Raw genomic sequence first — 25220 nt, 5'->3', positions numbered from 1 at the left:
GATATGTTTTAAGTTTTTGCACATGAGTTTGTTTTTCAGAGCTACATAAAATGTTACTTAGATAGTTTACAAACATCTCCTGGGCGGTCTCCGTCCATGTAAAAATTGGCCTGAACTGTTACGTTTTTGGCCTATACTTAAATACCTAATTGACATTTTTATCAGACTTTTTCTTTGCTCATGGTTGATATTCTTCCATTTTTTTTTAGTTTTATTTAGTTTTTAATATTGTTTACATAGTTGAGAGGGATACAGGCCCACAGGGATCTCCTGTTTGGGTGGGGAGGGTGGAGGTTTGGAGGAAGGTGGGTGGAACACATCTTTCAGTTCTTTTTATTCTGGTCTGCTTGGGGGGCAGTGGGCGGGAAGCGGGTGGGTAGAAAAAGAAGGCCACTCCTTACCGGCAGACTACATCAGCACCTGGGGACGGAGAGCAGTCACTTGGGGATGCCTTAAAAAGCCCGATGTAGGGAAGGATGTTCCAAGGCCAGTAGACCTTGGACGTATTTCCTCAACCCTGGTGCAATAAAGCTGATAATTTCTCACAGCCGTCTTCTCTTTATCTAGGGAGAGTATCTTCATTTTCTTTCCTCAGTTCACAGAATAAGTACCGTGTTAATTTTTAAGTAACATAGCAGTAATTAAATTTAGTCATATATAGATATAACTAGTAAATCAGTGGCCATATATTGGTAGACAGTTGTGTTTATCACTTTTCCTTAGTGACCTTGGAATACTTTGAACTTTTCTTCCTAATTTTGATGCTAGAAGATTTATCTTCTTATTAAGTACCTAACTGAAATGATATACTCTGTGAGGGTTTTTTTTTTTTTAATTTTTTAGTTTAGTTTTGTTTTTTTAACTTTTTGTTTGAAAGGTCGGTTTAAAAAAGAGAGGAGACAGCTTGGAGGTCTTTAGTCCACTGGTTCACTCCCCAGATGGCCACAGCGACTAGAGCTGAGCTGAGCTGAAACTGAGAGCCAGGAGTTTCTTCCTAGCTTCCTCCGTGAGTACAGGAAGCCAAGGCCTTAGGCCATCTTCCACTGTTTTTCCAGGCCATAAGCAGAGAGTTGGATCAGAAGTGGAGCAGCCAGGGTAGGAACCGGTGCCCGTATGGGATGTCAGTGCTTGTCGGTGGAAGATTAACCTGATATACCACTGCACTGGCTCTAAATCTGAGCTTTTAATAGAAAACTGATCTTCATATTAGTAGTGTTTTTTCCTCATTTTTCTTAAGTTTCACATGAAGTTATTGCAGTTCCTGAATAAAGTTTACATGCCCAACATTGTCGCAAGTAGTTTGTGAATTAGTTTCTTCTTGCAAGTCTGCAAGGTAAATATTGTGTTCCCATTCATACTATAGTTTATTTATCCAAGGTCGTAGAGCCTGCTATTGAAAACTCAGGATTCTGGGCTGGTGCTGTGGAGTAACAGGTACAGCTGCGACCTGCAATACTGGAGTACCATATAGGTGCTAGCTCAAGTCCCCAGTGCCCCACTTCCATCCAGCCCTTTGTTAATGTCCCTGCAACGAAGCTCCTAACTCCTGGCCTTGGACAAGCCCAACTCCTGCTGTTGTAGCCATCTGAGGAATGAACAAAACACAACAACAAAAACAAAATCAGAATTTATAGCTAAGTGTGTTTATCCAGGATATGTGCTGTGTGTGATACCCTTTTGTTTCTGGGATGCGGAAATTTATATTCAACATAATGATGTAAATATTTTTATCCAAAATAGAAATGCAAACGAAAATTAAAATGTGTTCTTAGACTTTTTTTTTAATGGTAACACTTTTCTTTAAGGAATCTGTATTACAATTTCTTGAGTCTTACTTTTGGAAATACCTGCAACATTTGTATAGGACTGTTTCTACTGTAATCAGGTCCTACCTGGGATATGACTCTGGATATCATATCCATTAATCCTGTGCATCTTTTCTTGCTTTCTTGGATACTATTTATGTTATTTCCTAATTATAATTAATAATTAATAATAGAAGAAATAAAATAAAAGTTATTTACTTCTTCACTTTAAGTTGGAAAAGTCTTACATGAATGGGTTATAGTGAGATATAGGTTTTATGCGATATTCTAGATTTGTAGTACCCTTACCAGTTGAATTTCTCTGAGTTGAAAATATGTATTATAACATGCATAGGCAAATTAAAAAAATTTTTAATGACATTTTAAAAGAACTCTAAAATCTGAAATTTTCTTTCAGTTTGTGGGTGAATAAATTGAATTAAATGATAAATATGAAATAAAATATGAAAATAAGTCTTAAGTTTGAGTAGTCCTTTTGCTGAAGATTAATTTTACTTTAAACACATACATTTTAAAGTTTTAGGTTTAGAGAATTTGCCAGTTTTCAGAAAATTTCTGAGAAATCCCAGTTTGTTTTTTGAACAAGTATGCTTTGAGCAATAAACATAAAACAGTAAGTCTTTGAAAGTTAGCTGTTACAAATTCAGGTGTACTTTTTTCTAGGTTTGTGTATGTGTATTTTCTAAATTGTGAGATTTTGTTCTGTCAGTTTTTACTCACCATATTGCAAATGCTCAGAATTTAATTTTGCTTTCTCTCCTTCTGTAGGCAAATATGAAAGCCACACTCGTGTTCACACAGGGGAGAAGCCCTTTGAGTGTGATATTTGTCACCAGCGCTATTCAACAAAGTCTAACCTAACTGTTCACAGAAAGAAGCACAGTAATGAAACAGACTTTCATAAGAAGGAACACAAGTGCCCTTATTGTAACAAACTTCATGCAAGCAAGAAGACTTTAGCCAAGCATGTTAAGAGGCAAGTATTATCTTGCTTCCATAATGAAGTGTGTTGCACTTTCTATTTTAAATAACACAGTTAGCTGAAAACATCTGTGCGGTGCTTCTATCCAACCCTCCACTTGCTTAATATTTTGTAGAGACTACAGATTAAGAATGTTAAGTATTAGTTTGACTTTTTATTTATGTATGTAGAGCTTTTTTTGACATTGAGCAAGAAAATAAAAGTTTAAGATACAGGAGATTTTTTAAACGTTCATGGAAAATTCATGTTAAAAGAAAACTGTATGGATTTCAAGGGTTTTTTTTTTTTGCACCAGAATAAACTTGCCTTTCAATTCCTTATTTCCAGAGACACTTGGAGGCACTCTTAGGAAATTTTTGTTACCCAGTTTCCTGTGTTGAGTTTGGCAAGTGTATATTGTGAATATGTGTTTTGAGAAATCTTGGAAATTTTTCTTATTTATCCTTTTTATATATGTAAATATCTGTGAAAGAAAATATAATATTGCATATCTTATTCTAAAAAATTAGTGGTACATAAATTCTAAAAAATGTATTAAAGTCTGGGCTAAAAAATAATGAAGTAAATTACCTAGTATATTATCTGTCAATAGCTAGATTCTTGACTACATTGAAAGTATGACTAAAATTACAGTATAAATACAATAAATGTATTTAGGCGATAATGGTATCCATAGTCCTATGGAACTCATGTGCACCTATCATTTTAAGATAAGAACTGGTATCTGATTCTTATGACAACTGTTGACAGATTCATGTGGAAATCTGACTTATTAATAGTTATTTCTAATCAGTGTTTTTTTTTCCTTTGATAGATTTCATCCTGAAAATGCACAAGAATTTATTTCCATTAAGAAGACAAAGAGTGAAAGTTGGAAATGTGATGTAAGAGCTCTTAATTTGTGTTATAAGACCAAAGTAAATATAAGGTTGCCTTTTGGTAATTAACAAGTAAGATAATTGGAGTCTGTAGTAAAAGTTTAGCTCATTGCGCTGTTTACATGTTTTTTGTTTAAAATAAAGGCAGAGAGCAGGATCTTTCATCCTCTGCTTCACTCCTCAAATGTCCACAGCAGCTGATGCTGGACCAAGCCCAAGCCTGAATCCTGGAACTCAGTCTGAGTTTCTCCGATGGGTGACAGGGACCAAAGTGTTTGAGCCATCACCTGCTGCTTCCTGAGGTGCACCCTCTGTGGAAGCTGGAATCAAGGAGTGGAGCAGGGACATGAACCCAGCCACTCTAGCATGGTGTGTGGGCCTGCCACACAGTGTCATCACCGCCAGACACCATCCTATCAGTTGAGCTTTGAATAGGATAGTTTTTCGTGGAAATCCTAGTTCTTTTATTGAAATCACCATACCACAGGTTTATGGTTGTATCAACATATCAGGTTTTGGTTGCATTATGACAAATCATTTCAGAATTTAGTAGCTTTAAACAATGTTTTTATTCATCTCACCCTTTTTTTCTGGTCAGGAATCCAAATTTCAGCCAGGGCTTTGTTAGGTGGTTGTTTTGTTGTAGAGAGTGTAGTTTGAAGTCGTTTAGTTATTCTCTGCGGGTAAATGATCTCTTCTGGTTTGGTGCAGCTTCTCAGTGGCTGGCCCCTTGATGTTAGCTGATGACTAGACTCTTAGCAGGCCTGCCCCACTGTGAGGTTTCTTGAGTTTCCTTCTAGCATAGCAGATAGCTTCTGAGGGTGAGTGTGTCTTGCCAGAAGCCTATGCAAAGACTTTAAGGCTTTTTATCGCCCAGCCCGGAAGAGCCAGATCATAAGTCATTAGAAACAAAGCCAAATAAAGGAAGAAGAATTAGCTTTTATTTTTCATTGGGAGAAATAGCAAAGAATCTGTTGATATTCTTGCTCTATCATATCCTTAAACTATTTTTTTAATATTTAGTGAATATTGTTTAATTGTGGCACCAGCTGTTACTTGTCTTTATTGCAAAGTTTCAGTTAAGGCAGCAAAATTCTCACCATTGAAACTTCTTTGCAAGTTAATTATTAATTACCTTAATCCACATAAGAGGAAATCAAGATTCTAAAGTTTCACTATCTTGGTTATGAATGAAGATCATGGTGTCTGCCTAATGGACACAGTCCAACACCACTTCTTGCTAAAAGCTTTGAGCAAGGTTGACATAGAAGGAATATTTTATAATACAATCAAAGCAATATACAAAACACCCAATGCCAAAATTATATTAAATAGGGAAAGACTAGAAGCTTTCCGGCAAAGATCTGGACCTAGACACAGATATTCACTTTCATCACTGCTATTCAATATAGTATTTGAAGTCCCTGCTACAGCTATTAGGGAAGAAGAACAAATTAAAGGAATTCAAATTAAAATCAGATTTTTTTAAAAAATGTGTTTCTTCTTAGTATTTCAACAGGTAAATTTTGTAGTGATTTTTTATTGTTTCCTTATTCATATTCCTAAGAAAATATATAGTAGCAGTGATAAGACCCTCTATTCAAACATGTATTTGAAAGCCGTCATTTGGCACAGTATTTTAAGGCTGTGCTTGTGGGAGCACTTGGATATGAGACCTAGTTCTGCTTCTCATTCCAGCTTCTGCCGGCGCCTGCCCTAGGAGGCAGCAGGTAGTGAGTGAATCAAGTCCTTGCATATCTCTCACCCATGTGTGAGAGCTGGATTGGATTTTTGGCTCTTGGTTTCAGCCTGGCGCAGCCCCAGCTGTTGCAGATGGACGAATCTTTTTAAAAGTCTTTTTGTCTTAGCTTCTCTGTCTTTGGGGTAAACAATTTCTTTAAAAATATATATACACATATAGACATAAAACATGGATATTAGAATTATGGTGGAAAGAAGTATTCGGTTGGTCTGTTTGTAATGTTGTGGTTGGATTTGTAGTACAGCAGATTTAGCCTTTGCCGTTGATGCTGGCATTCTCTCTTAATTCTGGGCCAAGTCCTGGATGCTCCAGTTCTGATCCAGCTCCCTGCTAATGATGCCTCTGAGAAAGTGGCAGAATGTCACTCTAATGTTTGGTTCCATGACACCCATATGGGAGATGCGAATGGAATTGCAAACTCCTGGCTTCAGTCCTCTGTACTCCCTACCCGTGTTTCAGTCTGGAGAGTGAGGGAAGGTCTCTCTTTTTTCTTTCTCCCTCTGTAACTCCACTTTTTAAAAGGAGAAATAAATCTTAAGAAAAAAAGAAATAAAAGGTGTTGAAAATCGGTTACCTTTAATATTAATTTAAAATAATTCCTTAATGTACTTCCTTGAGGAATTACTTTCTTGCCCAACTAGAAGTTCATTATACTTTGGTTTTCTGTTTGATTACATTTCTTTTTGCTTGAATATATCTATATATATCTATATATATATATCTATATATATATATTTTAATGAGCTTTTTAATTTTAATGTTTAATCCGGGTTCTCTTGTATATTATATAAATTTTCATTTAGATTTGTAAGAAGTCTTTTACTAGAAGACCACACTTGGAGGAACATATGATCCTGCATTCCCAAGATAAACCTTTTAAGTGTACCTATTGTGAAGAACATTTCAAATCACGTTTTGCACGCCTGAAGCATCAAGAAAAGTTCCATCTGGGTAAGCAGACTCCTTTTTCTTAAAGTAGTCGTAGGAATTATTGATTATGACATCATGCTGGAAGAGCCTGCTACTGTTAGCACTCTATTAAAAGTTATCATTTTTAAAAAATAGTTTTGGTTCACAGAAAAATTGAGAAAGCACAGATAATTTGCTGCCTGTGTTCATGCATAGTACCTGTTACCAGCATCTAGCAGAGTTGTACGCTTTTTATAGTTGACCAACCTAGACCAACACATCTACGACACCCAAAGTCTCTAGTTTATATTGAGGTTCACTTGTGGTGTGTTATGTTCAATGTACAGTGTATGTTGTATGTTCTTTGGGTTTGGAAAAAAATATGTAATGACAGATCTTCATAATTGTACTGTCAAGCAGATTTCACCACCCTAAACAGTCTCTAGACTTCCCTGTTCATCCCCGTCTTTCGCTCCTACCACCAGCCTCAGGGGACTCGAAATCATTTTTACTCACTTCTTGGATTTATCCTTTCCAGAATCTCAGATGATTGTAATCATTAAGTATTTTTCAGATTGGCTCATTTTACATTGTCATATATGTTTAAGGTTCCTCTGTGTCTTTTCATGTCTTCAGAGCTCATTTATTTTAGTGGTAAATAATATTGGGTTGTCTGCATATATTAGCATTTGATTATACTTAAAATACTGCTGGACTGGAGTTAAGAATGAATACTTGTTGAATGAGTTAAATTGGTAAAAGATTCACATCTTATGGGAGAAGAAATCTTAAGACATTTTAAATAAGAAAATATTGAAGGTGCTTATTTGGAGGGCCTCTGGTTTCTGCTGTGCAGAATATGTTGCAGTTTCCCCTGTTGTGGCAAGTGGTTTTACCTAAGGATTACTGTGTTTCTGAATTCCAGTGCTCACATTTGATTGTCTTTTCTTTGTGCTATTGGGATTAATACTTCATGTCTTTGTACAGTTTATTCTTCCAAATTCAGAAACACTTTCTTCCAAATAGGCAGATTCCTGGAACTGCATGTGCTGTGTTTCTCACTCATCAATACCTCTCCCTTGTGACTTGCTAGTCAGTTAAACTCTGTCTTCAGTGGCTTGTTAAAACCATGGTCCAATTTGAATACTGCTAATGTCAGTTTTAGGATGAGACACATGGACTTCATTTTCTAATATTAAACAAAGATGCAATGGTATATTTGATCTACTCAGCATCACTAAACATTTATTATAATTAGCAATAGCAAAATATTGCCAAACAGTAGCTCAATATCCTCTTCTCAGATATTTACTATATAGTTATTTTTATTTTGTTTTAATCTGATTTCAAACTAGAAATTGGCCTTTTAATTAACTCGCATGTATGCTAAGTGCTGAGTAAGTTGATAAAGTGATGTTATATACGCACCATGCAGTTTTATTTAACTAAGCTACAAATACTTATACTTTTTATTAATTTACTAAGATATTAATTTAACTTACTCAAAATTTCTTGTATCCATCAGATGCCAGGCCTTACACTTGTCTCTAAAGATTCAGCAAATATTATAGTTCACTTTCTAGGATTCAAGAGTTTGGTAGGGAAGAGAAAACTGGAAACAAATTATACCTATGAACAAATAGTAGTAGGCATAACTCTGTGATACACCTAAAAATTTAATTTAGCATCTGTGTGTAAAATTTAACAGCACACTATTTTTTGTCTTAGGTCCTTTTCCATGTGATATATGTGGTCGCCAGTTTAATGACACTGGAAATTTGAAACGCCATATAGAATGTACTCATGGTGGAAAAAGAAAATGGACTTGCTTTATTTGTGGAAAATCAGTAAGAGAAAGGTAAAGGCCCTTTTGCATTATACAGAAATCATTAACAAATACAGGTCATAAGGATTAAAGTAATGCAAGATCTAAGATACCTGAATTGATCTTTAGTTTAAAATATAAAGAAAATGGATTTATATAAAATATTATAAAAATATAATATGGAATATAGGTAACATGTGGCAATTTGATTTTTCTGACATTCAACTAAAAATACCTGATAAGTTTTCTGTTTGTTTTTGAAGAGATGTTCTTCCTTTTTCCTTTTTTAAATTTTTTTTATAAGTTAATGACAGACAGATCTTCTATCCATTGGTTCAATACTTCACAAAATCCAGAAAATGGATGCATTTTGGAATAGTACCTTCAGAATTAACAGTATTAGATATATCTGGTTACTGGGGTGATGGAGAGACAGAACAGAAAGCATTAGAATAAAAGTCTGGAAAAGTTCCATCTTTGGATGGCCTTCCACTGCCCACATATGTCCTTGCTGCCGTGTGCCTGCCCTTCTCCCAGGGAGGGATTGCTGGACTGTTACATGGTTGGACGCATAGTGAGTGCTGACTGCAGTGAATCTAGGCCTTATCACTGCCATTGCTTTGGCTGTTAGATTTTTCTTTGCAGCTTACAGATTAGAAGATCTATTCCCTAGCAGGTGACACACCCAGATCACCTACAGCAAAGCACAGTCTGTCATCAAGACCCAGCTGTGTCCTTTGACCTTCCTGTCCACATGTTTCAGCCTAGGACCCTTAGAACTCAGAGAGGCAACAATTATGATAGGGGGAAAGCAAGAAGAAAACAAAGAGAGGTAAGTGATCACTATTTTTTCCCAGCTAATGATACATAATTCATCAAGCAAGGATTGGCTGCTGTATGAGAAAATCATTCAAATAAAAAAATAAGTATGAATTGCAGACATGTAGGAGTGATGACTAGAAATCATTAACAGTTGAAGGGCAGAAGTAGAGCAAAAAGGTGCGGGTTTGTAAAGATCAGAAAATTGGAGTACAAGACACATGAAACATCTGTATATCGGGCGTTTCAGAAAGGAAGGGCAGAGAAAGTGATGGGGAAGATGAGTACAGTAGTTGAGGACTTCCACAACTGAAATGAAGATTCACGTGCTGTCACATCACGTCAGTACAAATCAGCGCACTGGGTCAAGGAAGCAAACGTACTTCTAGGCAGACAGAAAAGTCGCATACCTCATGGAGAACCATCTGGATCTTCTCAGCAGTATTAGAAGTGAGATTAAATAGTGGTACTCTCAAAACGGAAAGAAAATAATCTCCAATGCAGAATTCTGTTCTCAATTTAACACAATCAGATCTGAGCATAATAATGCCATTTTCAAAAAGATTTATTTATTTGAAAGGCAGAGTTGCACATAGACACAGATCTTTTATCTGTTGGTTCACTCCCGCAACTGAGTTTCCTATAGAGGTGGTGGGCTGCCTTCCATGCTTTCCTAAGTGCAGTAGCAGGGGGCTGGATAGTAAGTGGAACATGCGGGGCCATGGCATGGCATTTATCAGATGGCAGCTTAATCCTCTGTACTCTGTAAGGCCCTGAAGCCAACAACATAAAAATGTGCTTGGCCAAATGAGAGAGAAACCATAGATGGGCTACAGGAAAGAGCGAGTTCATAGGAAGATGGTGAGTGAAGATCCCAAAATGTCAGAAGTGGAGTAAGTAGTCTGCTCTGGTAGTAAGCAGTGTGACTGTGTGTGCGCCAGCAGCACTCCACAGGGACTGCATCTTCTGGTGTGAAGCCCTCTGCCTGTTTGGTGTGTGTGTGTGTGTGTGTGTGTGTGTGTGTGTGCTGGGAGATTCCTGCTGTTGATACTCTGATTGATATAACTGAGGATGTTCGTTGCATTTTGTGAACATGTTCTTTCTTGAGCATTCTCTGATAAGTAAGTAACTTAGCAGCAAAGTATGACTGTATTTCTGCCAGACTTTCATTACCCAGTGTGTTTATCTCTGTCATGTGCTCCAACTGGGAGAACTCAATGGTTTGTAGCATTAATCATGACTTTACCCACTGACATGCCAGGAAAGTCTCTTGTTAACTCTTAGGAAGCTGCAGCTAGACCTTGACCCAGAGACCGTGTTTGTATTCTCTTCTAAGCTCTTAAACAGTGGTGATATGCTTAGTTTTATGCTTGCTTCTCAAAAGCATATGAACTTTGTACCTACATATAATATATAATACACGTGCGTGTGTGTGTGTGTGTGTGTGCACAGATGGAAATGCTGAACATGAACGAGTCCTTTTGAGAAGGGGTGAGAAGGACAAGATCAGAGAGGAGCCTGTGGAGGCAGTTTTAGCTGCGGTGATGCTCTCATCCTTAACCTATATTTAAATGATTAACACTATCATTTAAACAGGATGTATTTGTCAACTTTACACATTCCACTATATAAAACATTCATGATTAAAAATTATAAATGCTGTTTTCATAAAATAACATGGCTATGATGATAGGAGACTGCAAAATTTATATGAAAATGTATTTGCAGTTTGGTAAAATTGTATATGCATTATTATGTTAATATTTCCCCTGTCTTTGACAACAAAAAGCAAACAAATCAAAAAGCAAATAGAGATAACGTTCTGAATATTTACTGTAAAAGGGATCCAGAAGTATTTTTCCCAAGACTGAGTTGCCCCCCCACAAACTGCCACCTATTCCTGGTTGGTGGGCGTGTGGAAGATATGGAGGAGCGCCATCTACTGGCAAAGCTCTTGAGTGTAGGAGAAAAATAAACACCGAGTGGTAATAATGATAGCCAAAATTGGCTCTTAGGTTTTGTTTCCTTTTTCCACGAAATTACTTTTTCCATCTTACCTAAAGTTTGGATAATGAGGGAAAATTTGGATTTTGAAACTATAAGAACTGCTGCTGGTGTTGTGCTTGGAACAATTGTGTTCATGCAATAACCCTTCTAGGGTCACTGGGGCTAGAGGACGTAGAATACACCCTTTTTATAGGTTGCTTTTTTCATACCTTTTAAAAAAAAAGATTTGTGTATATTTATTTGGAATGAGAGTGATAAAGAGAAATCTTCCATCTGTTGGTTCACTCCCCTGGGGCCAGACTGAAGCCAGGAGCCACATTTTCTGTAGGTCTCCCACATGCATGGCAGGTACCCAAGGCAGGGACTTGAACAGTCATTTTGATTTGGGATCCAAGAGTTGCAGACGATGGCTGAACCACCTATACCACAATGCTGGCCCCAGATTAATTTTCCATATCAGCATCTGAAAGTTAAATATGCTGGTAACATTTTCTTTGCCTTGAAACACTTATTATTACTATTATTATTTTTATTATTATTATTAATTCATTTGAGAGCAAAAGGGGCAGAAAAGGATGCCATCCACCAATTGGATCCCCAGTGCTTTCAAGGGCTGTTGCTGGGCCATGTGGAAGCTGGGGACTGGGTGCTCAGGCCGGTTCTCTGCTGTGGGTGACGGGAACCATGAAGCCATTACTGCTGTTTCCCAGGTGGCACATTGGCCAGAATTATGAACCAGAGCGAGACACTATGCTATGTGACCCAGGAACCTACATCTCTAGACCCAATTCCTACTCCATCTTAAAACATTTGTTTCTAACGTATTCTGCACGTATTTGGAAAGAATTGTATTGATAAACTTGACTGCCTAATATTGACCTTGCCCTAATTCAGTAATAGGAGTTGAACATTTTAAAGTTATACTTCTTAAAATTTTGCTTAAACTGGATAATTAGATATCTGAGCAAACCATTGGTGAAAGAGGTTAAAGTTATCTTTGTTTTTGTAAGGAAATAGACCAAGCATTTTTGACACTGGTGAGAATAGCAAGTGTTGGGACTGGTGCAGTGGCACAGCAGGCTGATCTGCCCGAGGCACTGGCATCCCATGTGGGTATTTGTCCATGTCCTGGCTGCTCCACTTCCCATCCAGCTTCCTGCTTACGGCCTGGGAAAACAGTGGAGGATGGCTCAAGTCCTTGGGCCCATGCACCCACATGACCTAGAAGAAGCTCCTGACTTCGTATGGGCTCAGCTCCAGGGTGGTGAACCAGCTGATGGAAGGCCTCTTGTTCTGAATCTTCTTTCTCTGTAAAATCTGCCTTAAAAGCATTTTAAGAGAAAGATAATTGTAATATGTGTTAGCTTGAACTCCTTTCTAGTAAACTTCTTGAAAATTTGTTTAATCTGTACATTGACATTTTACTTACTTGTTTATTAATTCATTTGATATTTTTTGAAAGGCAGAGTTACAGAGAGAGGCAGAGACAGAAAGAGATCTCCACCCTCTGGCTGACTCCCTAGATGGCCACAACATCTGGGGATTGCTGAGGCCGAGCCAAGAGTAGGAGCTTTTTCTGGGGTTTAGGGATCCAGGCATTTGGGTCAAACTCTGCAGCTTCTCCAGGAGCAGGATGGCAAGTGGAGCTGTGGGGTCTTGAATAGTCTCCAATATGGAATGCTGACATCAGAAATGGTGGCTTTACCGGCAATGCCACGTTGACCCCTATCCATTGACATTTGTAAGAATCTTTTTAAGTGTATGGTATTTTGTTTTTGAACACAGAACTACTTTGAAAGAACATTTAAGAATCCACAGTGGAGAAAAACCTCATCTTTGTAGTATTTGTGGACAGAGTTTTCGCCATGGAAGTTCATACAGGTGCGTAAAGTCATTTCTTCCCCTAAACTGGATAAAATTATATCTCCATGTTAGTTCCAGATTATCATTTCTCTAATTTAGTATGTAGAATTAAACTTTAACATGCACAAAATTATTATTGAATAGACTTTTTCTTTCACAACAGTTTTTATTACCTTCCTTCTATGATATGGAGCGTTATTACGTATTTTCTTATTGCCAGGCCTACTAAAGTCTTCACTGTTAGCATTGTTTGTTTATTACTTTTCTTTGAAAGCACATTAAAACACACTGATTCCAAACTTACTGTATTTCTCCACTTTTTAGTAAATCACGCCTTACAGTGAGAATGTGTCAGTAGTCACAATTCTGCTGTCCTTAGTTTTAGAAAGTCTTCAGTACAATGAGTGTTTTTATAACTTATTTTGTTATTTTTCTGGATGGATTCCTGACTTTATTTGCAGGTTGTGAAAATTTTTTTCTAAGTAAATCATATGTAATTTCTTAATATCAAGTAAGTATGCAGTTTTAATTTTTCTTAGTCTCTTAATCCTACTATTTATACTTTCATTTATTATTTACCTCTGCTTAGGGAGTTAGTCTAGCTATTTACTGGGTTTTGTTACAGGTGAATCAATAGTTTTTAAAAACTTGAGTGGGAAAGCTTCTGCTTTCAATAGGAGCTAGATAGAGGATTGTGAAGGCAAAAAAAATTCAACTTAATGAGTTTTATCATCTGTCCTTGGGTGTCTGTAAAATGAGCACTTTTAAAATTGTTACTTCCTTATTTGAAAGACAGAATTGACAGAAAGGGAAAGACTGAGAAAGAGGTATATCTTCTATCTGCTAGTTCATTTCCCAGATGCTTAAAACAGCTAGGGTTAGGAACTTCCTCCAGGTGTCCCCATGGGTTGTTTGACAGAAAATAATTGGGTCACCGTTGGCTGCTTTTGCAGGGACATTAGCAGAAAGCTGAATCAGCAGAGCGGCCGAGACTTGGATAACCACCTTCAGTATGGGTGTCACAAGAGGGCAGGGCCTAACCCTGTGTACCACAGTGCTAGTCTGAAAATGAACCACATTTGACCAGTGTGAAGAAAAGTGGTGAAATGATGTTCTCATAAAGTTGAGTTATTAAGACAGTATGTTTTCAACTACACATATATAGTATTACTTCATTTACTTCAGGAACTTCAGTTACTTCATTTGTTTCATTTCTTTCTGTTGTCTTCCTGCTTTTGATATCTCTGAAACCTGGCTGGTCTCATGGAAGGCCCCTGCAGACTCTTGGTAGAATCAGTGAAGCAGATACAGGATCTAACAAGTCTAGAAAAATGCCACCCACAAGTGGTGTGAGCAGGAGCAAATGTTGGATTTTTTTTAAATGTTCTTATTTGTTTGGTAGAGATTGACAGTGATCTCTCATTTGCTGTTTCGTTCCCTAAATGTTCATGTTCTGGGCTGAGTTAGGTGAAACCCATGAGCCAGGGATGAAGGCTAGGTCTTCCATGTGAGTGGGCAGTCACCTGCTGCCTTTGGGTACCTGTTGTCAGGGAGCTGAGGAAGGGGAGCTGGAACTCCAGCTCGAGCACTACTACAAGATGTGGGCATCCCAAGCCACTACAAGTGCTGTCTTGTGAAATACATTTTTGAAACAAACAAGTATGAACCAGGAGTTAGGTCTTGAAAAACTGGGAAGGACTATGAAAATCAGAAAAAAATGTGAGAATAGTAATAAAGGTGTTTCTGTATTACCCATTTTAATCATCATATTTTTTCTGTTATAGACTTCACTTACGAGTACATCATGATGATAAAAGATACGAGTGTGATGAATGTGGTAAAACCTTTATTCGTCATGACCACCTTACGAAGCACAAAAAAATACATTCAGGTAAGCTGTATTTTGTCACTCTATTTCTAAAACCCCTTATAAAAAAGTATGTGATAAGTTCATACTATGACATCATGTTTTGACTGTAATTTTAATAATTTGGTATATGTTTTACTACTTTGTAAATGCTGGTTCAAAAATGTCTGGAAAAAAATGTGTGAAGAGAGTTTATGGCCTGTTCATTGTAATCCATTGTTTACCCTTTGTGTCTATAAAGTCGAAATGAAAGTGTGTGAAAGAATTTACGGCTTGTTCATTGTAATCCATTGTTTGCCTTTTGTGACTATAAAGCTGAAATAATTCTTTTTCATTTTAGCTAGTACGTAAATATGTGCTATGTACTGGCGCTTCCACAAAAGGAGAATACATGATAATATTTGTCATTTATATAGATTTGAGAAAAATGTGACAAAACTAATTAAAAAGGGAATTGTTGGGCTCGGCATGCTTCCATATAGGCTCCAGTTCTAAATCCTGGAGGCCCCGCTTCCCATCCAGCTCCCTGCTTGTGGCCTGGGAAAGCTGTCAAGGCTAGCCCAAAGCCTTGACACCCTGCACCTGCAGGGGAGACCTGGAATTGCTCCTGGCTGTTGGATCAGCGCAGCTCCAGCCGTTGCAGTCACTTGGGGAGTGAATCATCGAATGGAGGGTCTTCCTCTCTGTCTCTCCCCCTCCCTCCCTCTCTCTCTCTCTCTCTCTCTGTATATATATATATGTATAAATATATATGTGTATATATATATAAATATATATGTGTTATATATATAAATATATATGTATGTATATATATTTGACTTTGCAATAAAAATAAATAAATCTTTACAAAAAAAGGAATTGTTATCATAATTGGGTGTTAAAATTACCATTATGTTAAATTTTGAAACTGCCTGGAAGAGCTCCTGGCTGTTGGATCAGCGCAGCTCCAGCCGTTGCAGTCACTTGGGGAGTGAATCACAAATGGAGGGTCTTCCTTTCTGTTTCTCCTCCTCCTTCCCTTTCTCTCTCTCTCTCTATATATATGTATATATGTATGTATAAAAATATATATATATATATTTGACTTTGCAATAAAAATAAATAAATCTTTACAAAAAAGGAATTATCATAATTGGGTGTTAAAATTACTATTATGTTGAATTTTGAAACTGCCTTTGAAAAGAGTACATGATTATCTTAATCAATTCAGATCTTTGTATTTATAATACATATGCTTTGGGGGTTTCTTTCATATTCTTGTTGTCCATAAAGTGCTAAGGGAGTAAATGTGTAAGTGTAATAGGAAAGAACCATATCTAGGAAGAGTACAACAGGTGAAGGTTACTAGTGCTGTGTACCCTTAAAAGTCTCAGCAAGTCAGGCTGCATTTTTATCACCACTGAAAATGTTGATGAAGCGCTGATGACTTTCTTCATAGGAATGAATCATGTTTTCATTTACATATGAATTCCAAATTCTGCATCTAGAGGTCACTGGCTCCCGTTACATCCATATTGAGACCAGGTTTTTAAAGACCAAGAGCTTCTAAGTGAATGTAAGAATAGGGCTTAGGAATTGGACTCAGAGAATTTTCCACTATATTTGTGTTTTAACCCATTGCAAATGTTAAAAATCCCCACAGATGAAAGTCTTTTAAAACTAAAGTACTAAGATCTGAAAATCAGAAGGTATTTGTTATAAACAGTAACATGGCCTCATTTCTATTTAATATATGTTCACATTTGAAATGTTTGCTATCCAGACATATATGTTTGTGTGTGTGTATGTGTATATACCAATTGATACACACACATGTTGTTTTTCTTAGTAATATAAAAACATTTTGTATTTGTACATACTTAGGAATATTTATACTTAGAAATACTTAAACACATATATTTAGGAATGTAAGATATTTAATATAAGAATATTTTTAAAATTCTGACTTTTGAAGTTATTTACCTAGTTCTGTTACATTGAAGGGTGAGTTCTGAAATGTATAGCAAAAGGCTGCTTGTTTCTTCTCCACTTAGAAAGAGGAGTCAGCATGAGTTAAGCATGTGTGTGTAATGAAGTACGTTTGGGTAAGGAATGTGAAGGAAACTGTGAAATAAGGATGAGGTCACTTTAATGGTACATTTCACAAGTGGTTGTATTTTTTTTTTGCCAGTTGATATGCATATTTTAATAAAGATATGTGAATGTTTATTTTAAGGTGAAAAGGCTCATCAGTGTGAAGAATGTGGGAAATGTTTTGGTCGTAGGGATCATCTCACTGTTCATTACAAAAGTGTGCACCTGGGAGAAAAAGTGTGGCAAAAGTAAGTGAAAAGTCTAAACTTTGGCTAATTACAGGATTGGATGAGTTTGTTTTCGGCCATGCATAGTTTTTCCATGTCAGTTATTTGTTTTTGAAAGTACAGATTCACTGAGTTGTGCAGCTTTTCCAGTAGCTTGTCTGCAACTGAAACCGCCAGTTTTGTTCAGCTGGTGATCGGTTAACCAATGCTTTCCATAGCATCGTTGCTCCTTTGTAGACTTAAAAGAATTACATAAAGAATATTTTCTCCAGTTGTTTTTGCTTACTTCAAAGTCTACAGTTTGGTAGATCTTGAAGTCAATGACTAAGTTAAAATCTTGAAATTCTTTGGGATGTTATGTATCTTGTTTGCTGTTGCTCTATGTGAGCTAAGTAGCTGCCAATATACTATGCGTAAGAAGATAGCGACTACAAAATGTCAAGATTTATTTTATTTGAAAGGCAGAGTGATAGGGAGAGACAGAGACAAAGAGCTTGCAACTTATCTCCCCAAATGACTGTGAAGATGGGAGTTGAGCCAGGAACTAGGAACTCCAGTCTAATCCTCCATGTGGGTGGCACAATTTTGTGCTGCTCATTTTCTTGGAGCTGTATCAGAAGTAGAGCAACCAGTACTTAAATTGGTGCTGTGCCACCAAGCCAGCTCCCCATTGAATTCTTAATTCAGTATATGCTAGAAGTGTTGCTGAGTGCTAGGATGTGAAGACATTCATGAGAATGTTTAGAAAAACATGGGACGTTGCAAGAATGGATGGCAAAAAGACTTAAAAACTCACTTGCTGAAGGGGTTCTTTAACGTTCTATTTCCATTAACAATTATTCAAAAACAAAAAAAGCAAGGAGCTTTTTGATATAAACTGCATAATATAAAAACATACAAATTGTGTCAACTACATAACTCATATTAGAAATCAAAACTGAAGATTTTCAAGTATTCATTTAAAATGCCCGTATGTGTTAGCATAAGTAACATTTTATAAAAAAAATACACAACAACGTAGAAGAGCAGGATTATTTCGCATTTTTTATAAATGTCTTCAGTGTCTTAAGGCAGCTGGATTGTCATACCCTTTGCTATATGTGGTACTTTGGGTAAAGTTAATAAAGAAGATCTAGCCTCACACAGATATGTACTTGGAAACAAGAGGAGCATTGTAATGGCCTTCTAAGGTAATTGTGTATATTATTGTTATCCCATTAAAGTGAAGAAGTGGTTGTTCTATAAAGGTGGCTGCATAGTAGTTTGAAACAAGATCAGTGATTTATGGATCTGTTCCATTCAATTCATGGACTTTTTGAATGTATTTTGAATCTTGTATTTTGTATTTATTTGTATCTTGAATGGACTTTTTGGCTGTACATATTTTTTTCCACGTCGTGTATTTATTCTTGAAAGTACAGGTTCATCAAGTTAGGCAGTTTTTCCAAATGTTAGCATATTTCATGGTATGGTATCCACATATCACATTTGTTATATGGCCTCCTCTCTCTGAAAGGAGTATTGGGAAGCTGTCAAGATCACAATGACAGATTTCATGTTTTCCAGAATCTTTAATTAGCTTGAAAGCCGAAAGTTTATCATTTTTAGAAAGTGTTGTCAGTTGTTTACTTTGAAGGGACTGCTCACTTCATTAGATTTTTGAAGAATTGCTTTTTTTTTGATATAGCCGTCCTAGAATTGCTTCATTTCATCTCAAAAATATTAAAAAGACTGAGATCGGAAAGGTTAACATTCTCAGATTAATAATTGTGTTCGTTCATCACGTGTTTTTCTTTCTGTGAATACATGGAAAAGAAAGCAATGCCTCTTTAGTATATTGGGACATCTCCCTCCTAAGTGCTAAGACAACAGCACTTTTATTCACCATTTCTTTGCATCATAGTAGCTTCTAGGGTTTTTTGTTTTTTATTTTTTGTTTTTTTGAAAGATGTATTTGAAAGAATTAAAGAGAGTGAGATTTTCCATGTGCTGCTTCACTTCCCAGATGGCCATATGGCCGGGTCTGGGTCAAGCAAAAGCCAGGACCACGAGGTGCCTTGGGGTTTCTCATGGGTGGCAGGAATCCAAACACCTGGGCCATCCTCTGCTGCTTTTCCCAGGCCATTAGCAAGGAGCGGATCCAGCATTAGAGCACTAGGACACAAGTTAGGACCCATGTGGGATTCTGGCATTGCACGAGGCAGCTTTATCCATTAGGTCACAGTCCCGGCCCCAGGTACTATGTTGTTTCATGAAAGGCCAATAATGCCAGTTACGTTTACTTTCTATCCTCAGCTGTAAAAACCTGAGTGTCCACAGGTATTTCCATGCATTCCATGATGGCTCCTAGTTGGTTATCACATACTCTGTTTTTAGGGACATGTGGTGACCATTTGTATCTCTGTTTATATTGACTACAAAGTTTACTAGAATGAGACAACCAACTCTACCGGTTAGTTAAGGCAAGCAATTGTAAGATTCTTACGATGCCTCCAACTTGCCAAAACCAAATCACTATGAATGTCTGCTTCATCAACTAGAAGTTCTAGGAGACAGGGCTTTGCTTGCTGTCTTGTAAATATTAGTTGAGATGAGTTAAAAACTGTGAATACTATTTGAAACTATGTAAGTATACTTAATTGTATTGTATTTAGTTTTGGAAATAATTTGCTCAACATTCCAGTAAAACTTAGTGAATATGTTAAAACCAATCTTAAGGAATATTAAATAGCTTTTTAATGTAATTTACCATGTGTTTATTAGATTTGAATTGTTTCCCAATTGAAATAATAGCTTTAATAATAATTGTCACTTAAATACTAGAAGTTTGTTGTGGGTGTCGTGGCTCGGCGTGTTAGGCCACCACTTTGTATCTGAAGAGATGTCTGTTCTGCTGATGTCCCAGGGATGCAGCAGGTGACAGCAGAAGAAACCGGGTCCCTGACTTCCACATGCGAGAGCTGAGTGCAGTTCCTTGTTCCTGGCTTCCATCTGGCCTAGCCCCAGTTTTTCTGGCCTTTGGGGAATGAACCAAAGGCTGGAACATCTCTCTCTTTTTTCTCTTCATTGCACTAGGCCTCTCAAATAAGTAATTGAGGAAACTTCTGACAGCTATATAACTATTGAAATGTTCACTATTAAATTTTAATGTTTAAAATTGTTAGAGACTTTTCAGGATATACACTAGGTGCTGATTTCTAAGGTAAATTTAGGATGCTTTATAGCATTATTTATGTCTCTCTGCCATTCTCCATACCTGACAATGTCAGGATACGCTTAAAAAGCAGAATGATGGACTTACAACTGTTTTCTGAAGGACCATATTATTGTAATAAAAATAGAGGAAATCCCAGAGACTTTGGAACTGTATCATAAAATAAACTAATTTTAAAAAGACTAAAAGTTAGTATTTCATTATTTTTATTTAGATGTAAAGTTTATTTTTAAGTTCAAATTCATGATGTTTAATTGCAAGGAAGTCAACCTGTGAGAGCACTGTCACTTTTTTCATTAATGCAGATGTTATAATTGTTGCACTTCTTTTTAAATCAGTCTCACCATTTTTTTCTTACTCTTCTTAGTCTGCAATTTTTTTTTTTTGAAGATTTATTCACTATTTTTGTTAGAAAGATCTACAGAGAGGAAGAGAGAGAGAGAGGAAGATCTTCCATGTACTGGTTCACTCCCCCAGGGGCCACAACAACCAGAGCTGAGCCAATTCAAAATCAGGAGCTTCTTTGGGTCTCCCCTGTGGGTGGAGGGTCCCCAGCCTTTGGGCTGTCCTCCACTGCTTTCCCAGGCCACAAGCAGGGAGCTGGATGGGAAGTAGAATAGCCAAGACACGAACTGTTACCTATATGGGATCCTGGCACAGGGAAGGCGAGGATTTTAGACACTAGGCTATCATGTGGGGCCCTAGTCTGTGATTCTTAAGTCACATAATCAATCATCACTAAAGTTAGGATATAGAGTGGTTCTAGCTCCAAAAATTTCTACCATTTCTTTCTGTAAGCAGCTTTTCCTTCCTGCTTTAGTCCCCTTTTCAGTTTCCTTTGAGATATTTCCAATATTTTGTTGTTTATTTGATTACCTAAGAAAATTCGATGAGTTAAAGCAATTGAAAATTCTAGCTCATTTTTAAAAGTTTTATACTCATTAAAAAAAAGAAAGAAAAGCCAGAAACAAACTAAATGCCTAAAAATAATTTCCATGTGCCAGTGGAATCATGTGCTTTTTTGCCTTCTCTACTTTATTAATACAAAGATTTTTTTAATATACTTGTAAGTAAAGAAGTTTTAACTTATTTTCACTGTTATTAAGATTATACTGAAAAACACACCTTTTTATTTTCTTAGATATAAGGCAACGTTCCATCAATGTGATGTTTGTAAGAAAATTTTTAAAGGCAAGTCAAGCCTAGAAATGCATTTTCGAACACATTCAGGTAAAACATAATCAGTAGTTGTATGCATTTTTATATAGTTATTCAGACGTATAAGTGTACCTATTTAACTTTGTTGTTATAAGTTAAAATGTTTTCTGTGTTAAAGTATGTATTATATTGAAGCTCATATCATAAGTAAACAATGTTTTTGTCTTCTAATATGTAAACCTTAACATTTTTAATTTTTTTATACTTTGATAAAATCTTTTTGCATAGTGTGTTTACTCAACTTGTAGCTGTATCTTCCCCTTTTCTGGTTGTTTTATGGTTCTTACTGCAATTCTCTTTTAAAAAATAATGAAAATTTGACTGGATTGTTTTGTTTACCATGTGACCATTGTGCTATTTCCTATTACAAGGCTAGGCATCATTTCATGGATAGTTATAGTGACTACTGTGCTCCGGCTGATTTTTACTAATTATCACTTTCTAAATGTTTCTCTACTCTGCTTCAAAAAGTTTATTAGGTTCTTTCTTGTAGATTGTCATAACCTCCTTTGCCTTCTTGCATTAACAGTTTTTAAAATAAACAGCTTAATGGAACTCATGGTTTATAAGAGATGGTAAACTTATAAAAAATAAGTTTGTAACCATTGATGAATTAAGAATTTGCCAAATATAGGTAGTAAGTAAGTTGGGTAATGTATATGTGGAATTTGTCATCCAGGAAGTGGTGAAGAATTCTGAACTATGTTTATAACAGTGTACCCTCCGTGGCCACCTGAGTAACTTCATTTTCCTGATCCTTTCTCTTGAGTCAGAATGTCTCTGTGCACTGCTCAATTCTCACTTTTTGGAATCTTCTGAGCCATATTCCAAACAGACTTCTCTCCCTTTAGCATATCTTTTTCATCAGGAGACACAATCTAATGGATGTTTGAATTTGGCCTCTGTCAGTTCTGTTGATTCAAATGAAGAGTAGCTGTTTAAGGAGAGTAGCCTAGAGCTGCAGATAGTACTGACATGTGTATTGAAGGAATGGATTTCTCATGCTTTCCTGTGACTTTCTTTTAATCTCTTCATTGTTTTAAACCCCGTAGTTAGAGAAATTATTGGAAAATGATTTTTTACCTACAAATGACTTATTCTTATCAATGTGTGCTTTGCTTGTGTGAAGCACAAAGTGATGATTGTTCCTGTCCTTTGTAGTTGTCTAATTGAAATAGAGTGCATTAGTTAAAACAATATAAACAAAACCATAAATGTAGCTTTGGACTTTTATCTTACCTGATTTTTAAAATTTTTATTAGGGTGAATTCTTGGTAGGTTATTTTTAATTAACACATACTATCTAAAGATTTTATTTAATATTTTTACTAAATAGCACCCAAAGATCTTAATACACATGTACGACACCTAAAGGTCTTCATATTTTTGTTGAAGTGTAGCGCCTAAAGGTCTGAATCATAATAAGTAACCTGGTAAGTGTTTAGAAACTTAAAATCTTTAAAAATCAGGTCAATGAATGTTTATAAATGAGTCCATCAGTTTTATAGCCATTACTTAGATCAAGATGAAGAACTCTAGATGCAGCATCGACAGCTTTTCCCCATTAGCAACCTGCTTGGAAGTGAGAAGGACTACTTTTTGGGTTGTAGCACAAAAAATTTGTTTTTCCCCTTTGAGCCTCGTATAAATGGAGTCAGACATTTTTGTCTGACTTTCACTCAGTACTGTGATTTTTTTTGTTTGTTTTCATTATCATGAATATACACACTGTACCCACTGTCTTTTGATGTACACTGGATTTATATTTACTTGGTTCTGTCATGACAAAGTTGCCAGAAACAGTCTTGTCCATGTTGTTTCATGCAAGTGTGCGTTCATTTCTCTTGAGTACATGCATTACCCTGGGATCCCCAGCTCATACTAGCCAGTTTTTCATCATAACTGTCTGTTTACACTGGCATCTAATTATGCGGACATCAAGTTGCTCTACATTTTGACCGGTATTGTCGTTGTGTGTTTTTTCAGTCCCAGAGGGGTAGCACTGTCCGAAACAGCTCTACTAGGGATCCTTTGATGAATCCTGGTGTTGAACACCTTTCCATTTTGTTGGCCACTGGGAGATCTACTTTAAATTTCTGTTCATTTCCTCAAATGGAATTATCTGCCTTTTTCTAATTGATAAAGTTCTTTCTGTGTCCTGGATATGAAGATATATTTGTATCTTCCACTTGATGATTTGCCTTTTTATCCTAGTAGTGGTATCTTTCATTGAACTAAGATTCTGAATTTTAAAGAAGTTAATTTTGTTGTTGTTTTTCTTGTATGTCCTCTTTGAGAAACTTCTTTAGCTCTGGGTAACAAAGATTCTTTTTGCTTAGGTTTATGGTGATAGTTATTTCACTTTGATACTTAGATCTGTAAATCCTCTGTATTTTTGTGTCATTGTGTGTGAGTGGGGAGAATTTTATTTCTGTATGGGAGTGTCCAGTTGCTCAGCATTATTTACTGGACTCCATTTTAATCATTGTATTTGCTGGGCAAATTTGTTTTAAATTAAGTGATAATGTATGTGTGATTGATGTCTGAGCTTGATTTTGTTGGGTTGTGTTATACTAATGCCCTTGCACCAATACCTACTCCATTTTAATTACCGTGGTTTTATAATACACCTTGATATATAGTAGCATAAGTACTCCCCCCATATTCTTTATTATCATTCATTTTACATAAATTTGAATATAGATGATTAATTTTCACATACAGAAATATCTACTAGGTGTTGGAGTTTTATTGAATTTATGCCTAATTTTCTTTTTTGTATCTTTATAATATTCAGTCATCCACTTCATGGCCACTGAATGTACCTGTAATAGTTTGTCTTTTTCAAATTTTCCTCAATGATATATTCTGGTTTTTAGTGTACCCACCTTATACATCTATCATAAAATTTGTAACTAGAAATGTGATACTTAGGTATAAACTTTAAACTCTATTTTTAAAGATATTTATTTTTGTTGGGAAGGCAGACTTACGGAGAGAGAGGGAGAGGGAAAGATCTTCCATTCTCTGGTTCACTCCCCAAGTGGCCGCAATGGCCAGAGCTGAGCCAATCTGAAGCCAGGAGCCAGAAGCTTATTCCAGGTCTCCCACACGGGTGCAGGATACCAAGGCTTTGAGCCATCTACTATTGCTTTGCCAGACCACAGGCAGGTAGCTGGATGGAAAGTGCAGCAGCTGGCACGGAAACAGTGCCCATATGGATTCATGTGCTTGAAGGGGGAGAATTAGCCAGTTGACTCATTGCACTGGGCCCTAAACTCTATGTGTTTATTTATTATATGTAAAAATGTAGTTGCCATATGCTTTTTATGCTGACCTTGCTAAATTCTTTAGTTTTTGTAGTTTAGATGTTTTGATTTTTGTAAGCACAGGATGGGTTGTCTGAAAATGTGTCTAACTTTTCCTTTTTAAATCCTTTTAATTAGCATGCACATACACACACAGTCTTTTAGTTTTTACTTGTTTATGTGGAAGGCAGAAGGAAATAATATCCTCCATGTACTGGTTCACTCTCCGAATGCAGGCAAGGCTGAGCTGGATGGAAGCAAAGCCGAGAACTCTGCCTGGATCTCCCGTGTGGCAGCGGGGAACGAGGCTGAGTTATCACCTGTGGTGTTTTCTATTAAGATAAATTAAAAGCAGATTCAGTCCCACGGCACTCTGATCAGAATGCAGATGTCCTCGCCTCATAGGCTGGAGGAAATAAAGCCTTTTTATTTCACAGATTTT

General features: G+C 36.5%; 1 protein-coding gene across 1 annotated transcript in view; it reads left to right on the top strand.

Annotated features, from left to right (window-relative positions):
• The window catches only part of ZBTB41 (zinc finger and BTB domain containing 41), a 39945-nt gene that overhangs the window by 8218 nt on the left and 6507 nt on the right, over positions 1-25220 (top strand). Inside the window, exons 3-10 of the mRNA XM_004578798.4 lie at positions 2595-2802; positions 3623-3692; positions 6252-6399; positions 8086-8215; positions 12794-12889; positions 14656-14762; positions 16954-17059; positions 21394-21482. Coding sequence (XP_004578855.2) covers positions 2595-2802; positions 3623-3692; positions 6252-6399; positions 8086-8215; positions 12794-12889; positions 14656-14762; positions 16954-17059; positions 21394-21482 — 954 coding nt within the window. The remainder of the gene's footprint in view (positions 1-2594; positions 2803-3622; positions 3693-6251; positions 6400-8085; positions 8216-12793; positions 12890-14655; positions 14763-16953; positions 17060-21393; positions 21483-25220) is intronic.

This window comes from Ochotona princeps, chromosome 10 (genome assembly GCF_030435755.1).
Source record: "Ochotona princeps isolate mOchPri1 chromosome 10, mOchPri1.hap1, whole genome shotgun sequence".
Classification (NCBI taxonomy): Eukaryota; Metazoa; Chordata; class Mammalia; order Lagomorpha; family Ochotonidae; genus Ochotona; species Ochotona princeps.
The sequence above is the reverse complement of the archived record's forward strand: the minus strand, read 5'-3'. Positions and strand labels throughout refer to the sequence as shown.